The following is a 21,811-nucleotide window of genomic DNA, read 5'->3' on the forward strand; positions in this document are numbered from 1 at the left end:
AGGGTACTACAGTATTGCATTTTTTTGATTCACAAGAATATATGAAAGCTAGAAAAATAAATTAACACATTTTGTTGGTCACCCTTTATCTCCAGTTGCGGGGCTCTAGGAATATTTAGCCAATAAAAAGTATTTTAAAGAGCTTGTGACTAAGTCTAGGAACTCCAGTGTCACCTCAAACTGTCAGCGAACCTCATAGCTCCGAGAAGGGTCCAGCTGCAGGCTTGGGCGTTTCCGTCATGACACAAGAACACCCTTTAGGCGTTCCTGGTAGCGTTTCATCGACCAATCACGAGGTGTCTCGAAAGGCATACTGGGTTTCGCAAGGCATACTGCGAAGCACAGTCGCAAGGCATACTATGCTTTCCTTCCTTAATGGCAATTTTACCTCTCTCATTAGATTTAGCAATCATGGAGCCCCCACTTGGCTAACGTTAGTTCTATGCTACCCGTACTTGAAACTGCTGTTTGAGAAAATCTAACTAGCGTATGTTTCGGATGTTGACAGCCGTGCGAAGAAGAAGAGGTTCGGTGTTGACGGTGAAAGTTAGGCCGGTTTATAGCAGAGTTTCCGTTTTCGGTTATTACCGGTCAATGACCGGAAAAAAATGAGGAGGACCGACAATTCTAAATGTCCCAGGTCAGAATGAGCAGTGGCTACTGGTCATTAGGGGCAAGTCGCTACTCTCACAAGAAAAAAAGAAAAGAAAATGAAAAAGAAAAAAAAAGAAATATATAAAAAATAGAATATATATATTTTTTCATATATATATATCTTTTTAAAAAATAATCTCCCCAGAAAGTACTATAAAATAATAAGTTTGGCGCTTTTATTTAATTTTTAGTCGACCCTGGCTTGCTTCTTCCGGCTGAGTTCGTCTGGAGGGGCAAGAGGGGCTCTAGCCCCACCAGCCCAATGCAATGTGTATTGGACTTGAAACATTGAAATGAGTGTTTCTCTGTTGAAGTGGAAAGAGATTATTTTACTTACTGGTGGGGCTAGCCCAATATTATATGTCCATGGTGTGGACTGTTTTAAAATATCAGTGTGTAAGCTATAAAATAGGCTATATAGGAACACTTTAAAAGTATAACAAAGATGGAGGCCTATTCAACATATTTGCATACTATTATTTTAAAATGAAAGAGGGGTTTTGTTTTAGATAATTTGTTTATTGTATAAGTCGCTGATGGAGGAAACCCATCGCAACGGAAATCCTGTTCGGCTCCAACTGAGTGTGTGTGTGTGTGTGTGTGTGTGTGTGTGTGTGTGTGTGTGTGTGTGTGTGTGTGTGTGTGTGTGTGTGTGTGTGTGTGTGTGTGTGTGTGTGTGTGTGTGTGTGTGTGTGCGTGTGTGCGTGTGTGCGTGTGTGCATGTGTGCGTGTGTGTTTCTATTCTATTCTATTCTATACAGTGTTACCCTTTCCGTATCTTTTGATAAAAACAACAATGTTACCCCTTATGTTTTTTTCCCATTATGACTGATGAAAAACAACAGTGTTACCCCTTATATTTTATTTGACAAGGACAAATATATATTTTTTTCAAATATGTTTTTTTTCATGATGACCAATAAAAAACAACAATGTTACCCCTTTTGTTTTTTTTCATGACGACCAATAAAAAACAACAGTGTTACCCCTTATGGTTTTTTTCATGACGACCAAAGAAAAAAAACAGTGTCACCCCTCATGTTTCATTTGATGAAAACGACAGTGTTACCCCCTATGTTTTAATTGATAAATATCGACAGTGTTACCCCTTATGTTTTTTTTCATGACGACCAACAAAAAATGACAGTGTTACCCATTATGTTTTTTTTCATGACGACCAATAAAAAACTACAGTGTTACCCCTTATGTTTTTTTTCAAGACGACCAAAGACAAACGACAGTGTCACCCTTCATGTTTCATTTGATAAAAACGACAATGTTACCCCCTATGTTTTGATGGATAAATATCGACAGTGTTACCCCTTATGTTTTTTCATGACGACCGATAAAAAAGGACAGTGTTACCCCTTACGTTTCATTTGATAAAAACGACAGTGTTACCCCTCATGTTTCATTTGATAAAAACGACAGTGTTACCCCTTGTGTTTTTTTTCATGACGACCAAAGAAAAACAACAGTGTTTTATTTGATAATTATCGACAGTGTTACCCCTTATGTTCATTTCATGACGGTCGATAAAAAACGACAGTTACCCCTCATGTTTTTCCATGTTGACCAATAAAAAACGACAGTGGTACCCCTGTCAACGTTTTTGCGGGGACCCGAAACTGAGCTGTTTTGAGTGTTAAACTCCGAACTTATCAATGCACCATCAAGACACCGAATAAAGTCATCACAATGGTTAAGATTTTTAATTTAAATATGTCTGAGGTTATATATGGCAGTGCATTAGACATGATAGCATTACGTTTATAATTATAGATATTGTGTTTTCCTCAGAAATTGAGCCGCGGTCTCCATTGGGTTAGGCAGAGTGCACACCACTACACCACTGAGGCGATGAAAATACACAATAATCAATCATCAATAAAGAGGATATACATGACATTAAAATGTTTGTGTGTATTTCTATTATTTCCCTTTTGTTTTTTATCATGACGACCAATAAAAAACGACACTGTTACCCCTTATATTTTATTTGACAAAGACAACAGTGTTACCCTTTATGGTTTTTTTCATGACTACCAATAAAAAACAACAGTGTTACCCCTTATGTTTTTTTTCATGACGACCAAAGAAAAACGACAGTGTAACCCCTCATGTTTCATTTGGTAAAACGACAGTGTTACCCCCTACGTTTTATTCGATACATTCCGACAGTGTTACCCCTTATGGGTTTTTCATGACAACAGATAAAAAACGACAGTGTTACCCTTTACGTTTCATTTGATAAAAACGACAGTGTTACCCTTATGTTATTTTCCCATGATGACTGATGAAAAACAACAGTGTTACCCCTTATGTTTTTTTCATGACGACCAAAAAAACAACAACAGTGTTACCCCTTGGGTTTTTTTTCATGACGACCAATAAAAAACAACATTGTTACCCCTTATGTTTTTTTTCATGACGACCAATAAAAAACTACAGTGTTACCCCATATGTTTTTTTCATGACGACCAATAAAAAACAACAGTGTTACCCCTTATGTTTTTTTTCATGACGACCAATAAAAAACATCAGCGTTACCCCTTATGGTTTTTTTCATGACGACCAAAGAAAAACGACAGTGTCACCCCTCATGTTCCATTTGGTAAAAACGACAGTGTTACCCCCTATGTTTTATTCGATACATTACGACAGTGTTACCCCTTGTGTTTTTTTTCATGATGACCAATAAAAAACAACAGTGTTACCCCTTATGTTTTTTTTCATGACGACCAATAAAAAACTACAGTGTTACCCCTTATGGTTTTTTTCATGACGACCAAAGAAAAACGACAGTGTCACCCCTCATGTTTCATTTGGTAAAAACGACAGTGTTACCCCCTATGTTTTATTCGATACATTACGACAGTGTTACCCCTTATGGGTTTTTCATGACGACAGATAAAAAACGACAGTGTTACCCTTTACGTTTCATTTGATAAAAACGACAGTGTTACCCCTTATGTTTTTTTGACATGATGACTGATGAAAACCAACAGTGTTACCCCTTATATTTTATTTGACAAGGACAATTTTTTTTTTTTTTTTCAAATATCTTTTTTTTTCATGACGACCAATAAAAAACAACAGTGGTACCCCTGTTGACGTTTTTGCGGGGATTCGAACCTGAGCTGTTTAGAGTGTTAACCTCCGAACTTATTCATGCACCATCAAGACACTGCATTAAGACATCACAATGGTTATACTTGACTTTATAATTCGCATGAAATAGAAATAAGAGTCTTCCAACAGAGGACATCAACCGGACTTGAACCCCGGTCTCCAGGGGGTTCGCTCACAGCCCTCTCCACTTCCCACTGACATTTGTAATTGTATTATGTCTGAGGTTATATATGACAATAGACATGATAACATTACGTTTAAAATTAAAGATATTGTGTTTTCCACAGAAATTGAGCCACGGTCTCCAGTGGGTTAGGCAGAGTGCACTCCACTGCACCACTGAGGCGATGACAATAGACAATAATCAATCATCAATAAAGAGGATATACATGACATTAAAATGTATGTGTGTATTTCTATTATTCCCCTAATGTTTTTTTTCATGACGACCAATAAAAAACGACAGTGTTACCCCTTATATTTTATTTGACAAAGACAACAGTGTTACCCTTATGTTATTTTCCCATGATGACCGATGAAAAACAACAGTTTTACCCCTTATGTTTTTTTCATGACGACCAAAAAAAAACCAACAGTGTTACCCCTTGTGTTTTTTTTCATGACGACCAATAAAAAACAACAGTGTTACCCCTTATGTGTTTTTCATGACGACCAATAAAAAACAACAGTGTTACCCCTTATGTCTTTTTTCATGACGACCAATAAAACACAACAGTGTTACCCCTTATGTTTTTTTTCATGACGACCAATAAAAAACGACACTGTCACCCCTCATGTTTCATTTGGTAAAAACGACAGTGTTACCCCCTATGTTTTATTCGATACATTTCGACAGTGTTACCCCTTATGGGTTTTTCATGACGACAGATAAAGAACGACAGTGTTACCCTTTACGTATCTTTTGATAAAAACGACAGTTTTTATCATGATGACTGATGAAAAACAACAGTGTTACCCCTTATATTTTATTTGACAAGGACAATTTTTTTTTTTTTTTTTTTTTTTTTCATGATGACCAATAAAATACGACAGTGTTACCCATTATATTTTATTTGACAAAGACAACAGTGTCCCTTATGTTTTCTTTCATGACGACCAATAAAAAACAACAGTGTTACCCCTTATGGTTTTTTTCATGACGACCAATAAAAAAACAACAGTGTTACCCCTTATGTTTTTTTTCATGACGACCAATAAAAAACAACAGTGTTACCCCTTATGTTTTATTTCATGACGACCAATAAAAAAAAAACAGACGACCATTTCATTCCCTTATGTTTTTTTTCATGACGACCAATAAAGAACAACAGTGTTACCCCTTCTGGTTTTTTTCATGACGACCAATAAAAAAACAACAGTGTTACCCCTTATGTTTTTTTTCATGACGACCAATAAAAAACAACAGTGTTACCCCTTATGTTTTATTTCATGACGACCAATAAAAAAAAAACAGACGACCAATTCATTCCCTTATGTTTTTTTTCATGACGACCAATAAAGAACAACAGTGTTACCCCTTCTGGTTTTTTTCATGACGACCAATAAAAAAACAGCAGTGTTACCCCTTATGTTTTTTTTCATGACGACCAATAAAAAACAACAGTGTTACCCCTTATGTTTTCTTTCATGACGACCAATAAAAAACAACAGTGTTACCCCTTATGTTTTATTTCATGACGACCAATAAAAAAAAAAACAGACGACCATTTCATTCCCTTATGTTTCTTTTCATGACGACCAATAAAGAACAACAGTGTTACCCCTTCTGGTTTTTTTCATGACGACCAATAAAAAAACAACGGTGTTACCCCTTATGTTTTTTTTCATGACGACCAATAAAAAACAACAGTGTTACCCCTTATGTTTTATTTCATGACGACCAATAAAAAAAAAACAGACGACCAATTCATTCCCTTATGTTTTTTTTCATGACGACCAATAAAGAACAACAGTGTTACCCCTTCTGGTTTTTTTCATGACGACCAATAAAAAAACAGCAGTGTTACCCCTTATGTTTTTTTTCATGACGACCAATAAAAAACAACAGTGTTACCCCTTATGTTTTCTTTCATGACGACCAATAAAAAACAACAGTGTTACCCCTTATGTTTTATTTCATGACGACCAATAAAAAAAAAACAGACGACCAATTCGTTCCCTTATGTTTTTTTTCATGACGACCAATAAAAAACAACAGTTTTCTTTCTTCTGGTTTTTTTCATGACCACCAATAAAAAACAACAGTGAGACGCATTTTGGTCATATTCTAATGATTCATTATTAGCTGTAAACTCCTGATGTTATGTTTTTTTCCCTTATGTTTTTTTTCATGACGACCAATAAAAAAACAACAGTGTTACCCCTTATGTTTTTTTTCATGACGACCAATAAAAAACAACAGTGAGACGCATTTTGGTCATATTCTAATGATTCATTATTAGCTGTAAACTCCTGATGTTATGTTTTTTTCCCTTATGTTTTCTTTCATGACGACCAATAAAAAACAACAGTGTTACCCCTTATGTTTTTTTTCATGACGACCAATAAAAAAAAAACAGACGACCAATTCATTCACTTATGTTTTTTTTCATGACGACCAATAAAAAACAACAGTGTTACCCCTTCTGGTTTTTTTCATGACGACCAAAGAAAAAAAACGACTGTCACCCTTCATGTTTCATTTGATAAAAACGACAATGTTACCCCCTATGTTTTAATGGATAAATATCGACAGTGTTACCCCTTATGTTTTTTTCATGACGACCGATAAAAAACGACAGTGTTACCCCTCATGTTTCATTTGATAAAAACGACAGTGTTACCCCTTGTGTTTTTTTTCATGACAACCAAAGAAAAACAACAGTGTGACCCCCTATGTTCTATTTGATAAATATCGACAGTGTTACCCCTTATGTTCATTTCATGACGGCCGATAAAAAACGATGATTTGCGTCTGCAGTGGGATGATATTGATAGCTCCGGCATGCCTCCATCATGAATGAGGCGGCGCACACCGCAGAGCTGGGGTTCGACAGTAGGCTGCAGTGTTGAGCCAGGATTGTCATAAGTCACTTCACTCAACTGTAGTTGGAAAAAGAGTAGGCCGTTGTTTGGAGAAAGTCACTGGTTACTTGCAATGCAAGGCTGAATAAAAACAATTCTTTGCGCAAGAAACATTAGGTCTGTGAAGGCTAATGCTCTATCCAAACATGTGCTTTTCAATAACCGTGTGACCCTGTTTGAACTTGAATTTGGTAAAATACTAATATTTAACACATGAGGTATCTTGGCATATATAAAGACGAAATACCAACTGCACAGGAGTCATTTCATTTCCCAGTTTTCAAACTCCAGGTTTCATATTTCAGAAGGAGGATTGGGGCGCCTTAAGGTATAAACAGACCCATAACCACCCCAACACTAACCCTAATACTAACCCCAACTCTTAAGCAACACTAACCCAGTAACTAACCCTTTTACCAACGCTAAACCTCATATTAACCCCAACACGGTTTACCAACACTAACCCTTACTAACCCCAACCCTTTTATCAATACTAACCCTTCAGGGTTTTTCAACCTTGGGGTCCCGACCCCATGTGGGGTCGCCTGGAATTGAAATAGGGTCGATCACGTGACTGCACGGTTACATTACTTGAGTTCAAGCTCAAACCTGTAAAATGTAAACACAAACTTGCAATCAGAGTGTATAAAACAAACTGGAAAGATTTATTCGCCCGCCTGGCACTGTCCCCCCAAAGACAGTTCCAAGAGGAACTGTGGCACAGACACCAAAGACACAGCGAACATACGATTCAGAATGGATTTACAAGTGTGATGGAACACTACGAGGAGAAGCCAAAATGTCTGCTATGTAGTAAGGTCCTGTCTGCCGAGAGTATGAAGCCAAACAAACTCAAAAGACACTTTGAGCCACCACACAAAGAGCATGTCGGCAAACCAAGAGCTTTTTTCGAAAAAAAATTTGCCGACCGAACAAACAGCAAGTGTATTTCAAAAAGGCTGTGACTGCTAGTGAACGGGCCCTGAAAGCTCCTCTTGAGGTGAGCTATCTCATTGCATGTAATATGAAGCCACATAGCATTGCTGAGACTTTAATATTGCCAGCTGCCATCGATATGGTGAAAACGATGTGCGGGGAGGAAGAAGCTCAAAAAATAACTAAATTGCGCCCATCGCAGACATCCTGCAGCAGGTCGTAACCATAGTGAATTATATCAAGCCACATCCTCTGCCCGCACGTCTGTTTGCAACACTGTGCGCCGACAAGGGCTCTTAATATGAAAACGTACTATTTCACACAGAGGCACGGTGGTTGTCGAGAGGTTACCATCACAAAATGTGCCTCCTTGCATATATACCGGACATTTTTGGAAAATTGTCAATTTGTGCACTTATCCTGGCTACTCTGTATCTGTTCACAGTATAACAAACACGTTAAAAAAAAAAATCTAGAAAAAACAATGTCTCTGGGGACTTTTTGATGTCAAAATGGGGCCACAGCCCAAAAAAGGTTGGGAACCACTGCTTAACCCTTGTACTAACCCTTATACTACCCCTCCCCCTTTACTACCCTAACCCATTTATCAACACTAACCCTAACCCTAACCTTTTTACTAACACTTACCCTTATACTTACCTAAACCCTTTTACTAACAATAACCCTTATACTAACCCTAACCTGTTTACCAACACTAAGCCTTATACTAACCCTAACCTGTTTACCAACACTAAGCCTTATACTAACCCAAACCCTTTTACTAACACTATCCCTATTACTAGCCTCAACCCGATTTCTGACACTAATCCTTGTCATAAAGTAACAATATAACCCTATTAGTGCAAAGTAGCCCTCAGACATTTGCATTACTGCATTGCACTTTGAGATCGGTCGACTTGTTGGTTCACATTTCGCACAACTTGTGAAACCTGCAGAACCATCCGATATGATCCCAGCGATTATCTCATGTTTCGGGGTTGACAGGAAATAACATTAGTACACCACAAGAAGCCGATTAATTAAGACGAAGATTGCAGATATACAAATGCATTGCGGCCTCAGAATTCTTCATAGACGTTCTGCTCACTGATGGGATTGTGCCATGCATTATGCATACTCACACGATCAGGCGTGTTTGATAACAATAAATGTTAAGCAACTTAACTCAACTGAAACGGTTGACACTTGTAACTTGGTAGCTAGTAGATCAACAGATCAAAATCGTGGAGAATTCTCCTGTACGTGACAAGAGAGCTTAAAATATATAATCGCAGCGCTTGTAAAATCTAACTGTCCATTTCAAAGGACTCCCCTTGTGGTTGGTTTCTCCTCTGTGCCAGTTGAGAATCTCCAGCTAAAGCATACAGCTAGGGAATATTCCTTAGAACTTGATGAGGTGCTGAGAGTCCACCTCCCATCTTCAGAGTACCCTAACCATGCAGGAGCCATCCTTAGGGAAAGCTCCATGGAAAAATAACGACACTGAACTGAAAGACCTGGCTCAGGTAAACAGTCTCAAAAAATTCTGTTAATAAACGAGAGAAACGTATTTAGCAGGAATTCATCAGAAGACACATCATTTAATTGCTTTTGCATGCATCGTCACTTCCAACTTTGAACAATCAACCAAGTTCCAACTGGTTCAGCTTGCCAAGGAACGGTTGAGACTGGAACTCTGTTGCTGTTTGTCTGTTTCCGGACCAGCATAATCACTGGACCACTGATATTTAATGCAGCTGTTCTGGAGAAAACACAAGCCCACCACTTGGTTTGTAATTAGCCTACCTTGAAAAGAGACTAATGATGATTGGAGACTGGCAAGGAGTTAAAAGAGGAAAGTAATTAGAACAAATTGGCAAAATATGGAGATAAATATAGTTGAAAAGTTGCTTGTATGCTAGGTTTTAGGCTGACCATTAGATATGAACGAAAATATTACGTAACCTTGGCAGTCCTGTTTTCCATATGAGAACAATCAAAATCTACAATGGGATACATTGCTTCCAAGCTAAGAATAGCAATGATCAAAACACTGTAAATATGTTAGTTGAATGTTGTTTTTTTTAGTTCATAAACTAAACTGAAATAATAATTTGACCTTTCTGGATACTGTTTTCAAAATTTGTGCTCACTTGTCTGGCAGTAAAGACAAGCAGCGAATAAAATAAGCAGCTGTGTATTTTCTTTATCAGATGAAAATGGAGGAAAGGCGATATAGCTTCACCCATAAACAACCAACCGATAAATTTCTTCCTTTCTGATTAAATCCTGACAAAACAGTGCACTCATCTTTTTTTAATGGATCTCCCAGAATTACTGCTACAGACAGCTACAGACTATTGTGTCAGGAATCACTCATGTCATCGATTTAACCATCTATTGTGTAAAATGGGAATACAATTTAGTTTGGCGGCATGGTGTCACTCTTTTCTTGTGCTCCCTGCTGTACGATTTAAAGCATGACCCAGAGATGTCAGATACAGAATACCTAAGCAGGTGGAGGCTGGGATGGGGGAGGTGGGTGAAATTCAGCTCAGCACACTTCATTTTGGAGAGTGAGTGTTTGAGATGGAAGGTCTAAATCGACCGCCTCTCAGTGTACGTGTGTTTGAGAGGACCGCGTTAGCTGTCAGCTGATAGGGGCGCGTGGCTAGAGTGTCCTGTCAGAATGAGCCAAGCCCGTTTAGGTCGAGCTGTTGGAATCACCAAAGCCTGACCCTGGGAGAACAAAACAAAGTGGGATAGAGGGGGGGGGGCACCAGAAATCAACATTTGCAGCAAGGAAAGCGATTGACTTGTAATCAGTCTGGGAGCGACTCTTGGACCCAGCGCTTGTGTTCTGGTGAAAGGGGGACTGATTGTTATGCTGTGTTCCCATCTGGGTCCTGTTCCTCCGGTCTGGGTTTAGTGCGCAATAATAATTTGACACAGAATATAACAACAACAAAAATATTTCAACGATTTAAAAATGATTGTATGGCTTCTACGAAAAGGAAAAGCAGTCTATTAAATGATACGGTTGGAGCTGCGACCATAGCAACGTTCTGTTATTCATAGCAGAGGTCTGCTGTTCAGAAACAGCAGGCCGCAGAACGGCGTGATGGACCAATCAGAATCAAACATTCAAAATGGCCTTGTAATAAAAGAATATTATCATTGTGTTATGGTTCCATTAACTTTAATGAAATGCTGAGGGTTACATGAGGAGGTTGTGTGCAAATGCAGATGGTCTGAGAACACATACAGGCCTACACACAGGCACGCACAAACACTCACACACACACACAGATAGATTTGATTGATGCATCTATGCATTCATGTCCCCTCCACCCTTCGTATCAAGGCTGATTTCCTACAGAATCTTGAGATGAACAAGTCAAAAAGTTTTTGTGACGTTAGAACTCTTAAGATGCCCTCTCCTTCGTTGTCTCCCGCCCTCCCAGTCTTTCTTCTCTTGTGCCAAATACCTGCTTTCTTCTTTCAACGACCCAGTGCCAAAATAGCCGGAATTCCTCAGTGTGTCTGAGCGCCCCTCCTCCCTACAGCACCCACAGGTCTTAGCTTGATGCGCTCTGATCTAACATACTCTAACACGTCAAACCGGAGGTTTTTCGTGTTTGCGATAGAAAATATGTGTTCTCCCTCACTACGTATCTCTGACACTGACTATACGGCATATTACCCAATATGAAACGCAATATCAAAGGAAAAATCAAGAGGAAAATAGAAAAAAAGTCTTAACAGAGTAGTGTCTGTTATCAGTGAATACTGATAACAGACACTATTACCACATCCCCAGGTTATGTGCAAACCAGCAGACATTTTCTTGAGAATTTGTGTAAAGGTAAAATGGAAGCGAGGTGTCAGGGCTGAATGAGTCTCATTAAAAAATAACTGTGTTAAAGGTTTTGAGGCACAGTGCCTTTGGGTGATCCATAATTCAATCCTGACTCCCACCCGTCTCACCTAGACAGAACGAAACCCACATCTTAATATTATTCATGAAGTCCCTTTCAGAACTCAGAAGAGACGAGAGATCCTTCTATGACAACTACAACCCAATTTACCCCAAATAGTCCAAACAAAACACTTGGCCTCCACTACAACATCTTTCCTCGTCCTATCTTCTCGTGCAGGGAGAGCAGTGACATCTAAACGTATGGATCATCTTCCTCTACCTATTTATGACGGTTGACCCCTATTTGGACCTGCTTGAAAGAAGCTGATGCATTGCGTTTGATGCTGCCTGCTCCTAGAACGCTGTAACACACATCTCTATACGATACCCCTTCCAAAGTCTATTTTTGCACTGTTGACTTACATGTTCGGCTTTGAAAGCTTTTCTCTGTGGTCAGACCTCTTGATCTGTCTGGCCAGACAGGCGGATGAGAGGTTGACCAAGGTCTATATCCCATAAATTCATAATGGCCTGGCTGTAGGATTTTCAGTCAGACCTGCAATGAAGTATTGTATTTCCAGACACTGTGTGCGTGGGTGTATATGTGCACATGTGTATGTGTGTGTGTGTGTGTGTGTGTGTGTGTGTGTGTGTGTGTGTGTGTGTGTGTGTGTGTGTGTGTGTGTTTGTGTGCTTTAGTTTGCATGCATGAATAAGAGAGCATTGGGTACGCCATAGGCACTTGTCCAACCGTCATTATTTGCAGGGTTAATATGATGAACATGTTTTATCCAGCTTTCTATCACCTCAAATGAAAACAGATAATCAACTCTCTCGGCCCTCCCCGATATTGTTATTATATCTCTGTTGTCTAACATAGCAATTTGCAGTCAGCCTTGTGTGTTTACTATGCTAACAAATGTAGACCCCTCACATTAGGATAACCTTTTGAATAAATAAATTGGCTGATAAAAATACTGAGACTCAGCTCTTTGTAATCCTGTCCATATTCTTTTTAATAAAAATAAAATGCTAATGAATCTGTTGAAAGTTTAAAGACTTTACAGTGGAAAAAGAAATGAGAAGGGAGAGGACCTCCCCATCCCTGTTTTATATTGGTCTAAACCTGATACATATGAATATGAATCCCACGGCTGAGCCAAGGGACTCCATATGGTTTTTGGATTGAGATTTTTCGAGCAGAACAGTAGAAGCAGAAAAAAAGGAAAGCTCTGACATAATTTACGTCCTTCAAGCCACAGGCATGATTGTTCCTATATTCTTGCTCTTTCCCAGTCCAACGATTTAATTTAACTAGGGAGTCTTGCTTTCTGGCAGCAGAATGGCAACTTCGGTTTGCTTTGTTAATTTCTTACAATCCATCATCATCTCGCCAGTTACATAGTCAATTGGATTGGTTTTTCGGTCCCTGGTTGCAGCTCCAACTAATCTGTCCCACCAGTGCCTATGAAGACCCTAGCGATGTACAGAACACTTGGCTGTGTGGTCAACAGTGGGCATACGGTATGTACGGCGTTTCATGTGACTTCAGCAGCACAGAGCTGGTGCTCCATCCCTTAGAAACCACGAGGAGAGTGATTAGGTGAACCACCGGGCCGTGATGGAGATGAGCTGTTTTGGAAGGACTTCACTTGTACCTGCAATGGACTCTGAGGCCCAATCCCATTTCTACCCCTTACCCCTTCCCCTTACCCCTCCCCCTTGTTTTGAAGGGGTAAGGGGAAGGGGTAAGGGGTAGAAATGGGATTGGGCCCAATCATATTTCTACCCCTTACCCCTTCCCCTTACCCCTCCCCCTTGTTTTGAAGGGGTAAGGGGAAGGGGAAAGGGGTAAAAATGGGATTGGGCCATACTTGACAGAAATCCAAGTGTCTCACACGCACACCAGAGCTATAGCAATATGCTAAACGGGTGAATATGTCAGTCCCGTCCTTACGTCCGTACTTCCCAACCTGCACTTACTGTAAGAAAATGATTTGATTGACTGCCATTTGATCCGCTGGCTAAGATTGAAACTACAACATCCTCAGCCCATTAACATTGTGTCAACCTAGACCACACGGTTTATTTACCAAACTACGTTTAATTAATGTATAAATATTCAAGTTCTTGACTTGGACAAGGTCACTTGAGTGAAATCTCAGATCCCACCCGAAAACCACTCTACCATTTCCATTCTGACTCCCTTGACTCTCTCCCAGCTGTACAAATAGGCCCTTGAGAACTTAAACATTAGGTTATATTATTAAAGACGGAGCAGGAGTGAAGGGAGCTACTGAGACCATCGGATACCCTCTCCGCACCTCATTGGCTGTGCCCATTCGAAACCCTTCTTAGGTTCTCATGGTAGCAAGTCACATTGGTGCTTCATTAGGAGTGTGTTATCTCGACTAATGTTCTGACAAGAGCGATATATCAGGATTTATCATTTCGGGGTCAAATCGTGCTTGTTGCATGCATCTTTCAACCACAGACACGTTGCAGGGAAACTCTACAACGCCCGAAAGGAAGTGAGAAAACCCACATGACTCTTCCTTTGTGGTTTCATTTGTAAGTTATCAAGAAAAGTGGAAAAAATATATACGTTTTTATCAGTCAAGTGTCGAAACTTATTTACCAAAACTTTCCATTACATGTCAACACGCTTTGAGGTTTGAATACCGTTTATTAAATCCACCAGAAGTCAGAGTAACACGCAGACACACATTCACAGTCACACTCAATAGAGGGTCAATGACCCCCTCCATAACAGAGCTGTTTGCGCGCTATTTTTTCTGTAGAGCATTTTGTATCTCAAACCATCACTTTGGTTTAATATTGCTGTTTCCTTCCTTTTCTTATTTAATTCACATGTCTTTGCCCTTGGATTTATGCTCCTTTCATGACAGTATTTCTATGGTTGCTGGCTAATCCCTCTCGTAGTCCCAACCCCCAGGCCGCTCATAAAAACGAGGGGCTATAGGTGAGGGCCGGACCTCCCAGAACCATACCTGTTAGTCCAATCACGACCCTACGGATCCAGGGGAGAAGATTCAAAAACATTTGGTCACGTTTTTATTTTCTTCTATTCCAACTGTGCATGGTTTCATTCACTTTAAATGTTTTGTTTTATTTCCAACTACCCCTTTAGTACCATTTATCTTTAATTCCGTGACAGCCCTACAGTCATGAGCTTTTTCAATTCATATGATTGCCTGCTTGATATGTGTGGCAGCTTGTGTAGCAGAGGATGTCTCACCTGGCTGAGTTTGATTGGACTCTGGGGGTGGGTGAGGCTGCACACCTGTTGCACACACACTCAGGGAGAGATCTCCAGCATGGCAGTGGAGCACCCTTGCCATGTTCATCACATTCAAAACTTCAAATAAACCGGTTTCAGTGTGGCTGCCACCTAGGTTCCATGTAGCAGGGAAATTGCTACGATATGGAATGAAAATAATATGATCAAATAGAAATATATAAATTGAAATAGAAATTGACAGATTTTACATGCTTGTCTGAATGATCCTTCTCTACTTCATGAAGTCTGATATATTCTGCATACCTTTTTGGACGGCCTTGGCAAACTTTCACGTTAACTTCCATGGACCCCAGTTCCTAACAAACCCTGCTGTCTATTAAACCTGATCATGTCAGATTGATGTTACCTCAGAATCCCAAGGACAGACTAAGAGACTCCTGAAAAGAGAACCATAACTTGGTATGAAGTGTTTTATCAAGGCTGTTTTTACTGCAGAGATATGACTGATATAAACATGTGTGTATGTGGGCAGGTGTGTACTATCGGGTTTCAAGATCAACCCTGTGCTGAGAAATTATACTACATTCGAGGACATCCTGTTTCCTCTTTGACTTTAATAAGTTCCAGTGAAAGTAAGGCTTTTGTCAGTGGAGCAGCAGAACTCTTGCTGACACCACACTCATCACCATGGCGCTGCGCAGTACCTGGGTGGTCCTGATGCTGGTCCTTAGCCTTCGTGGTCAAGGTAAGAAGATCATTACTGTATTAGTAGTTTGATTCATTCATTGATTCCATTTACAAAGAAGGTGGATACAGCCTGATGTGTGTGCATCCCCTTCATTTTGGGATGTTTTTTACTTCTCCAGTTCAAACAGGGAAAATCATCGTGGGACACCCAGCTGTTCCTCATAGTAGACCCTACATGGTGCTTTTGGGAAGGGAAATGTGGAAAAACGAAACCAAATATTGTGACGGCTTCCTGATCAGCGATGAGTTTGTGATGACAGCTGCTCACTGCGAGGCCCGGTGAGGTTCTTAACTGACTGATCTGCAGGACAACAACACCGTGCTGATTTGACCTATGGTTGCAACAATTGTAGAAATTATACCTTTGTGTCCCAGTATCTATTACGTCTATGTAGGTCTTCACAAGTTCATCAATGATCAAACTCCGAAGGGTATTACAGCGAGACGAGCAATTCCACATGAGGATTTCAATAAAACAAGAGACAACGACTTGATGTTACTGCAGGTAAGCATATAGCATGTCACCTATGTTTGGTTGATCATGAATCCACCTTTACGTTATGTATGCACATTACGGCGACAATGCATCATTGTTTTGACATTAACCAGTCTACCCCCCCGCCCCCCCCTTTCCCCTCTTCTCAAGTTAAGTGAGAAGGTGAACTTCAACGAAAATGTCAGACCGATTAATTTAGCAAGCCGAACTGATCACCTGCTGCCTCAACGCTGTATAGTCTCTGGCTGGGGATTCACTAGCGAAGACAATCAGAATTTGGTCGGCGAACTGAGGGAAGTTAATTTGACACTTGCGAAGGATACAAGCTGTCCTGAGCCCCATGCATTCTTCTCCCTTGGAGAAATAGGACCTTCACACGTGAGTGACAAAAATATTATTCATGTTTATTTATTGATAGTGGCCTACTTGTACGCGAGTCAAAAGTAGACCCAAAAGCAATCAGTGAAATACAATTATATTCAGTGTTTGCTTGTTCATTTACGAAACTGTTGAAACTGTAACCTTTTTATGTGTGATTACAGGGAAACTCTGGTGGTCCACTTGTTTGTGAAGGGGAAGTGGCATACGGTGTTGTGTTGCATGGCAAATGGTCATGCCCCCCCTACAAATATAGCGTTTTCACTAAAATCCCAGACTATCTTGGTTGGATTGTAAACCATACTGGATTGTATGCTCATACTATGTGAACCATGTTGATGAATAAATGGTTGTTCCACAAACCACATTCCAAATTCCATATTGAATGAGAAAATAAAAAGGATCTAAAACTTATCAGGAAAGCACACATTATTTGTTTTTTGTGCATGTACATGTTTGTGTCTAGGCACTTTTTCTAAGGCATCCTTACCTAGTGAAGAATGTGTCATACCTGAATAGAAATCTGGATATTTTGACTTTCTTGATCAACTGATTTGAATAAGTTGGTTATCTTTAAGAAGAAACGGCTACCTTGCGTAAATGCGTTTGATGACCTTTGCATGATGAAGACCAAAGAAATCAATTCATTCCCTCATGACATATTTAGCTATTTTCTGGATTTGACATAATAATCAAATAGCTGACATAGAAATCATTGAAATTATTAAATTCCTGTAGAATAGTTACTCTGCTTATGAGCCCCAACCGCAGTGTCAAGGAACGTTTGAATCTGGCTTGGTTTAATATAAAAGGCATGTTTGCATGTGCAACAGCAAATGTAATAAAACGAAATTGGATTGACACTAATATAACTTTAATGTCCATAATGTTGGGTGAGGATAGTTGCCTATGAAACACGTAACCTGGAAAACAAATAAAAGGCTAAAGGATGCAACTCATGACCAAAACATTTGTAAGGGATTTTATTTTGGAAATAAACAAAATGTAAGCTGCACAAAAATTTTTAAATTCTTGGATTTTCGAAACAAGTTCAGAGAAAAAACAGAACTAACCAAAAAGTACAGTAAACCAATTAACTAGTGCTTTGTATGAATTTACTGGACTACTAAGAAAAACGTCTTTAAAAGTGTTTCTATTTCCACATCCTCCTTGCACAGAATGTGCAAATAAGGAAAGTGATGAATTCCCCTTCTTTATTACGCATGAACTATGCATTACCGACGTGAGAGTGGGCACGAGCCATGGAGACCAAACACTATAAAGTGACGCATAACTCGAAACGTGTTACTTTCAAATGAATTGAGGCATAACATAAAACATGTTCTCCTAAGGTCAATTATAGAAATTAGACTGCTTGATGGGTACTCATCCAGGACTGCTCTATATCTATAAAATTGGTTGAATAGTTTAGAATAATATAATAAGTAATATTGATATTAATGCATTCTATATTCTATTTCTTTACTTTTCAATTTCAACCATTTTCCTTTATATTCATTTGACACATGATTTGAAAGATAAACTGACTGTACTCCATCAACTGAACTAAAACTGTCTAGATAATGAACTGATGATATTTACAAACTACACTACTTTATTCCAATTAACGATGCCTACACTACGGTAAAGTACAGACATTATAAGATGAGATTAAAGTCTGTAACCTATACTATGTACTAAGAGCTACTAACTGTGAGAAATTGAATGGCTTGTCTGAATAACCCTCTTCTTCCTCATGGAGTCTGATGTATTCTGCATGCCTTCTGGAGGGCCATAACCTTCACATTCACTTCTATGGCCCCCAGTTTCTAACAAACCCTGCTGTCTATTAAATTGATCATGTCAGAATGATTTTACCTCAGAGTCCCAAGGACAGACTTAGAGGCTCCTGAATAGAGAACTATAACTTGGTATGAAGAATTGCAAAAGGCCAGTTGTTACTGGAGAGATATGACAGAGGTAATTCATGACCATCTGAAGTTATTTTGAGCTGTGATTATCTCTAATTGAAGTCGCTAGGCCAATGAAGACATGTATTCCATGAATGAAGATTAATTCTACTTTGTGTAGAATGAAGTGGCCATGCCCTTACAGGGATTGTGTTGTCAGCGAAGTTCCCACAATCTCGTTCAATCACATCCTGTTTCCACTTCTCTGACTTTAATAAGTTCCAGTGAAAGAAAGGCTATTGTCAGTGGAGCTGCAGAATTCTTGCTGACCCCACAATCATCACCATGGCGCTGCACAATACCTTGGTGGTCCTGATGCTGGTCCTTAGCCTTCGTGGTCAAGGTAAGAAGATCATTACTGTATTAGTAGTTTGATTCATTCATTGAATCCATTTACAAAGAAGGTGGATACAGCCTGATGTGTGTACATCCCCTTCATTTTGGGATCTTTTTTACTTCTCCAGTTCAAACGGGGAAAATCATCGGGGGACACCCAGCTGTTCCTCATGGTAGACCCTACATGGTGCTTTTGGAAAGGAGAATGTGGAATGATGAAACCAAATTTTGTGGCGGCTTCCTGATCAGCGATCAGTTTGTGGTTACAGCTGCTCACTGCCAGGCTCGGTGAGGTTCTTGACTGATCCGCAGGACAACAACACCATGCTGATTTCAGCTATGGTTCCACAAGTAAAACAGGAACTTACAATCCAGGAGATAACTTGCATTATTCATTACTCAAAAGCTGTATTCATTCAATAACATGTGTCATTGGCCTATATCTGCACTATACGTTCAACTGCAGGTTTTATAGAGCTTTTAGTTATGATCACCATGTCTAATACAATTTGTTAACAATTGCATGAATTAAACCTTTGTGTCCCAGTATCTATAACGTCTATGTAGGTCTTCATAAGTTCAAGAATGATCAAACTACAAAGGCCATTCAAGTGTGTCAAGCAATTCCACATGAGGACTTCAATGAAAAAACAATATTGAATGACTTAATGCTACTGCAGGTAATCATATTGCATGTCCCCTATGTTAGGTTGGTCATGAATCCACCTTCATGTTAAAGAAATTATACATTATAGTGCCAATGCATTCTTGTTTTGACACTAACAAGTACATCCCCCCCCCCCTTTCTTTTGAAGTTAAGTGAGAAGGTTAACTTCACAGACCATGTCAGACCGATTAATTTAGCAAGCCGAGGTGATCCTCTGCCTCAACGCTGTATGGTCTCTCGCTGGGGATTTAGCGAAGAGAATCCGAACGAAATGGCCAGAGAGCTGAGGGAAGTTAATGTTAGACCGATTAATTTAGCAAGCCGAGGTGACCATCTGCCTCAACGCTGTATAGTCTCTGGCTGGGGATTTAGCGAAGAGAATCCGAACGAAATGGCCAGCGAGCTGAGGGAAGTTAATGTTACCCTTGTGAAACATACACTCCCGGCTGATCGCCATGTTTACACCTCCCTTGGAGAAAGCGGACCTTCCAATGTAAGTGACAATTTAATTATTCACATAATTTTTATTCATATCTGGCTACTGTTACACAAGTCAAAAGTAGACCCAAAAGCAAATAGCTATGTACAATTATATGTTAGTGTTTCTTCAGAATCTGTTGGAGCAGTATGCAGTAACCTCTTTATGTGTGATTACAGGGAGACTCTGGCGGTCCACTTGTTTGTGAAGGTGAAGTGGCGTACGGTGTTGTGTCAGGCGGCACACAGAAATTCAAACTGTACACTAAAATCCCAGACTATCTTGGTTGGATTTTAGGCCACATGATGAAAAAGTGACACAAGAATGTCATCGTTAATTTGTCGTGCTTTGTGAACCTTGTTGATGAATAAATCGCTGTTCCACACACCTGTCCTGATTCTCTCACCTCATGGAATGGGACACGTTGTGGGAGAAAATGAAAAGGAACTAAAACTTAGCAGAATAGCATACATTCTTTGTTTTCGTGTGTGTGTGAGTGTAAATGTTTGTGTACTTTTTCTAATGCATCTAAACCTGGTTGAAACGAAGTCATCCCTGTTTAAAACTTGAATAACTTCACATTCTTGATCCACTGAATGATAAATTGTTTAAAAATTAAAATAGACTGCCACCTTGTGTACATGCATTTGATGAACTTACTTATTTAGATTAAAAACGACCAAATAAATCAATTCATTGAAATGATTAAATTCCTGTAGAATAGTTACGCTGCTTATGAGCCCCAACCGCAGTGTCAAGGAACGTTTGAATCTGGCTTGGTTTAATATAAAAGGCATGTTTGCATGTGCAACATCAAAATTCTTGGATTTTCGAAACAAGTTCAGAGAAAAAACAGAACTAGCCGAAAAACACAGTATGAGTAGGGCTTTGTATGAATTTACTGGACAACTAAGAAAAACGTCTTTAAAAGTGTTTTTATTTCCATATCCTCCTTGCACAGAATGTGCAAATAAGGACATTGATGAATTCCCCTTCTATATTTCGCATGAACCATGCATGACCAACGTGTGAGTGGGCACGAGCCATGGAGACCAAACACTATAAAGTGACGCATAACTCGAAACGTGTTACTTTAAAATGAATTGAGGCATAACATAAAACGTGTTCTCTTAAGATCAATTATAAAAATAAGACTGCTTCATGGGTACTCCTCCAGGACTGCTCTATATCTATAGAATTGGTTTAATAGTTTAGAATAATATGATAAGAAATATTGATATTAATGCATTTTATATTCCATTTCTTTACTTTCCAATTTCTACTATTTTCCTTTATATTCATTTGACACATGATTTGAAAGATAAACTGACTGTACTCCATCAACTGAACTAAAATTGTCTGGATAATGAACTGAAGATAAATACATACCACAATACTTTATTCCAATTGAAGATGCCTACACCAAATACGGTATAAGTAAAGACATGATAAGCTGGAATTAAAGTCTGCCACCTATACTGAGTACTAAGAACTACTTACTGTGAGAAATTGAATTGCTTGTCTGAATAACCCTCTTCTTCCTCATGGAGTCTGATGTATTCTGCATGCCTTCTGGAGGGCCATAACATTCACATTCACTTCTATGGCCCCCAGTTTCTAACAAACCCTGCTGTCTATTAAATTGATCATGGCAGAATGATTTTATCTCCGAGTCCCAAGGACAGAGTTAGAGGCTCCTGAATAGAGAACTATAACTTGGTATAAAGAATTGCAAAAGGCTAGTTGTTACTG

The 21,811-nt window shown here is 39.3% G+C and overlaps 1 protein-coding gene, 1 long non-coding RNA gene and 1 pseudogene across 2 annotated transcripts; 2 read left to right on the forward strand and 1 right to left on the reverse strand.

The window, feature by feature from the left end:
• Positions 1 to 14,403: 14,403 nt before the first annotated feature.
• LOC115555213 (uncharacterized) lies at positions 14,404 to 15,501 on the reverse strand. Its single transcript, XR_003978844.1, has 3 exons — positions 15,291 to 15,501; positions 14,985 to 15,163; positions 14,404 to 14,756 (listed from the first exon to the last, which is right to left on the reverse strand). It is a non-coding gene; the product is annotated as an uncharacterized LOC115555213 (long non-coding RNA).
• Positions 15,502 to 15,588: 87 nt separating this feature from the next.
• LOC115555210 (granzyme B(G,H)-like) lies at positions 15,589 to 17,022 on the forward strand (annotated as a pseudogene).
• Positions 17,023 to 18,525: 1,503 nt separating this feature from the next.
• LOC115555207 (granzyme B(G,H)) lies at positions 18,526 to 20,697 on the forward strand. The gene is made up of 6 exons (XM_030371907.1): positions 18,526 to 18,588; positions 18,798 to 18,921; positions 19,043 to 19,202; positions 19,462 to 19,594; positions 19,730 to 20,074; positions 20,239 to 20,697. Exons 2-6 carry the CDS (start codon positions 18,864 to 18,866, stop codon positions 20,374 to 20,376), a joined length of 834 nt encoding a protein of 277 aa, XP_030227767.1. The 5' UTR covers positions 18,526 to 18,588; positions 18,798 to 18,863; the 3' UTR covers positions 20,377 to 20,697.
• Positions 20,698 to 21,811: the final 1,114 nt, after the last annotated feature.

Source organism: Gadus morhua, chromosome 12 (assembly GCF_902167405.1).
Source record: "Gadus morhua chromosome 12, gadMor3.0, whole genome shotgun sequence".
NCBI classification, from domain to species: domain Eukaryota; kingdom Metazoa; phylum Chordata; class Actinopteri; order Gadiformes; family Gadidae; genus Gadus; species Gadus morhua.

Excerpts from the sequence above, each read along its gene's own strand:
- LOC115555207 (XM_030371907.1), top strand. The coding sequence starts at position 18,864 with ATGGCGCTGCACAATACCTTGGTGGTCCTGATGCTGGTCCTTAGCCTT. Across the intron at positions 18,922-19,042 it reads CCTTAGCCTTCGTGGTCAAG|TTCAAACGGGGAAAATCATC; the intron begins GTAAGAAGATCA and ends TTACTTCTCCAG. Across the intron at positions 20,075-20,238 it reads GAGAAAGCGGACCTTCCAAT|GGAGACTCTGGCGGTCCACT; the intron begins GTAAGTGACAAT and ends GTGTGATTACAG.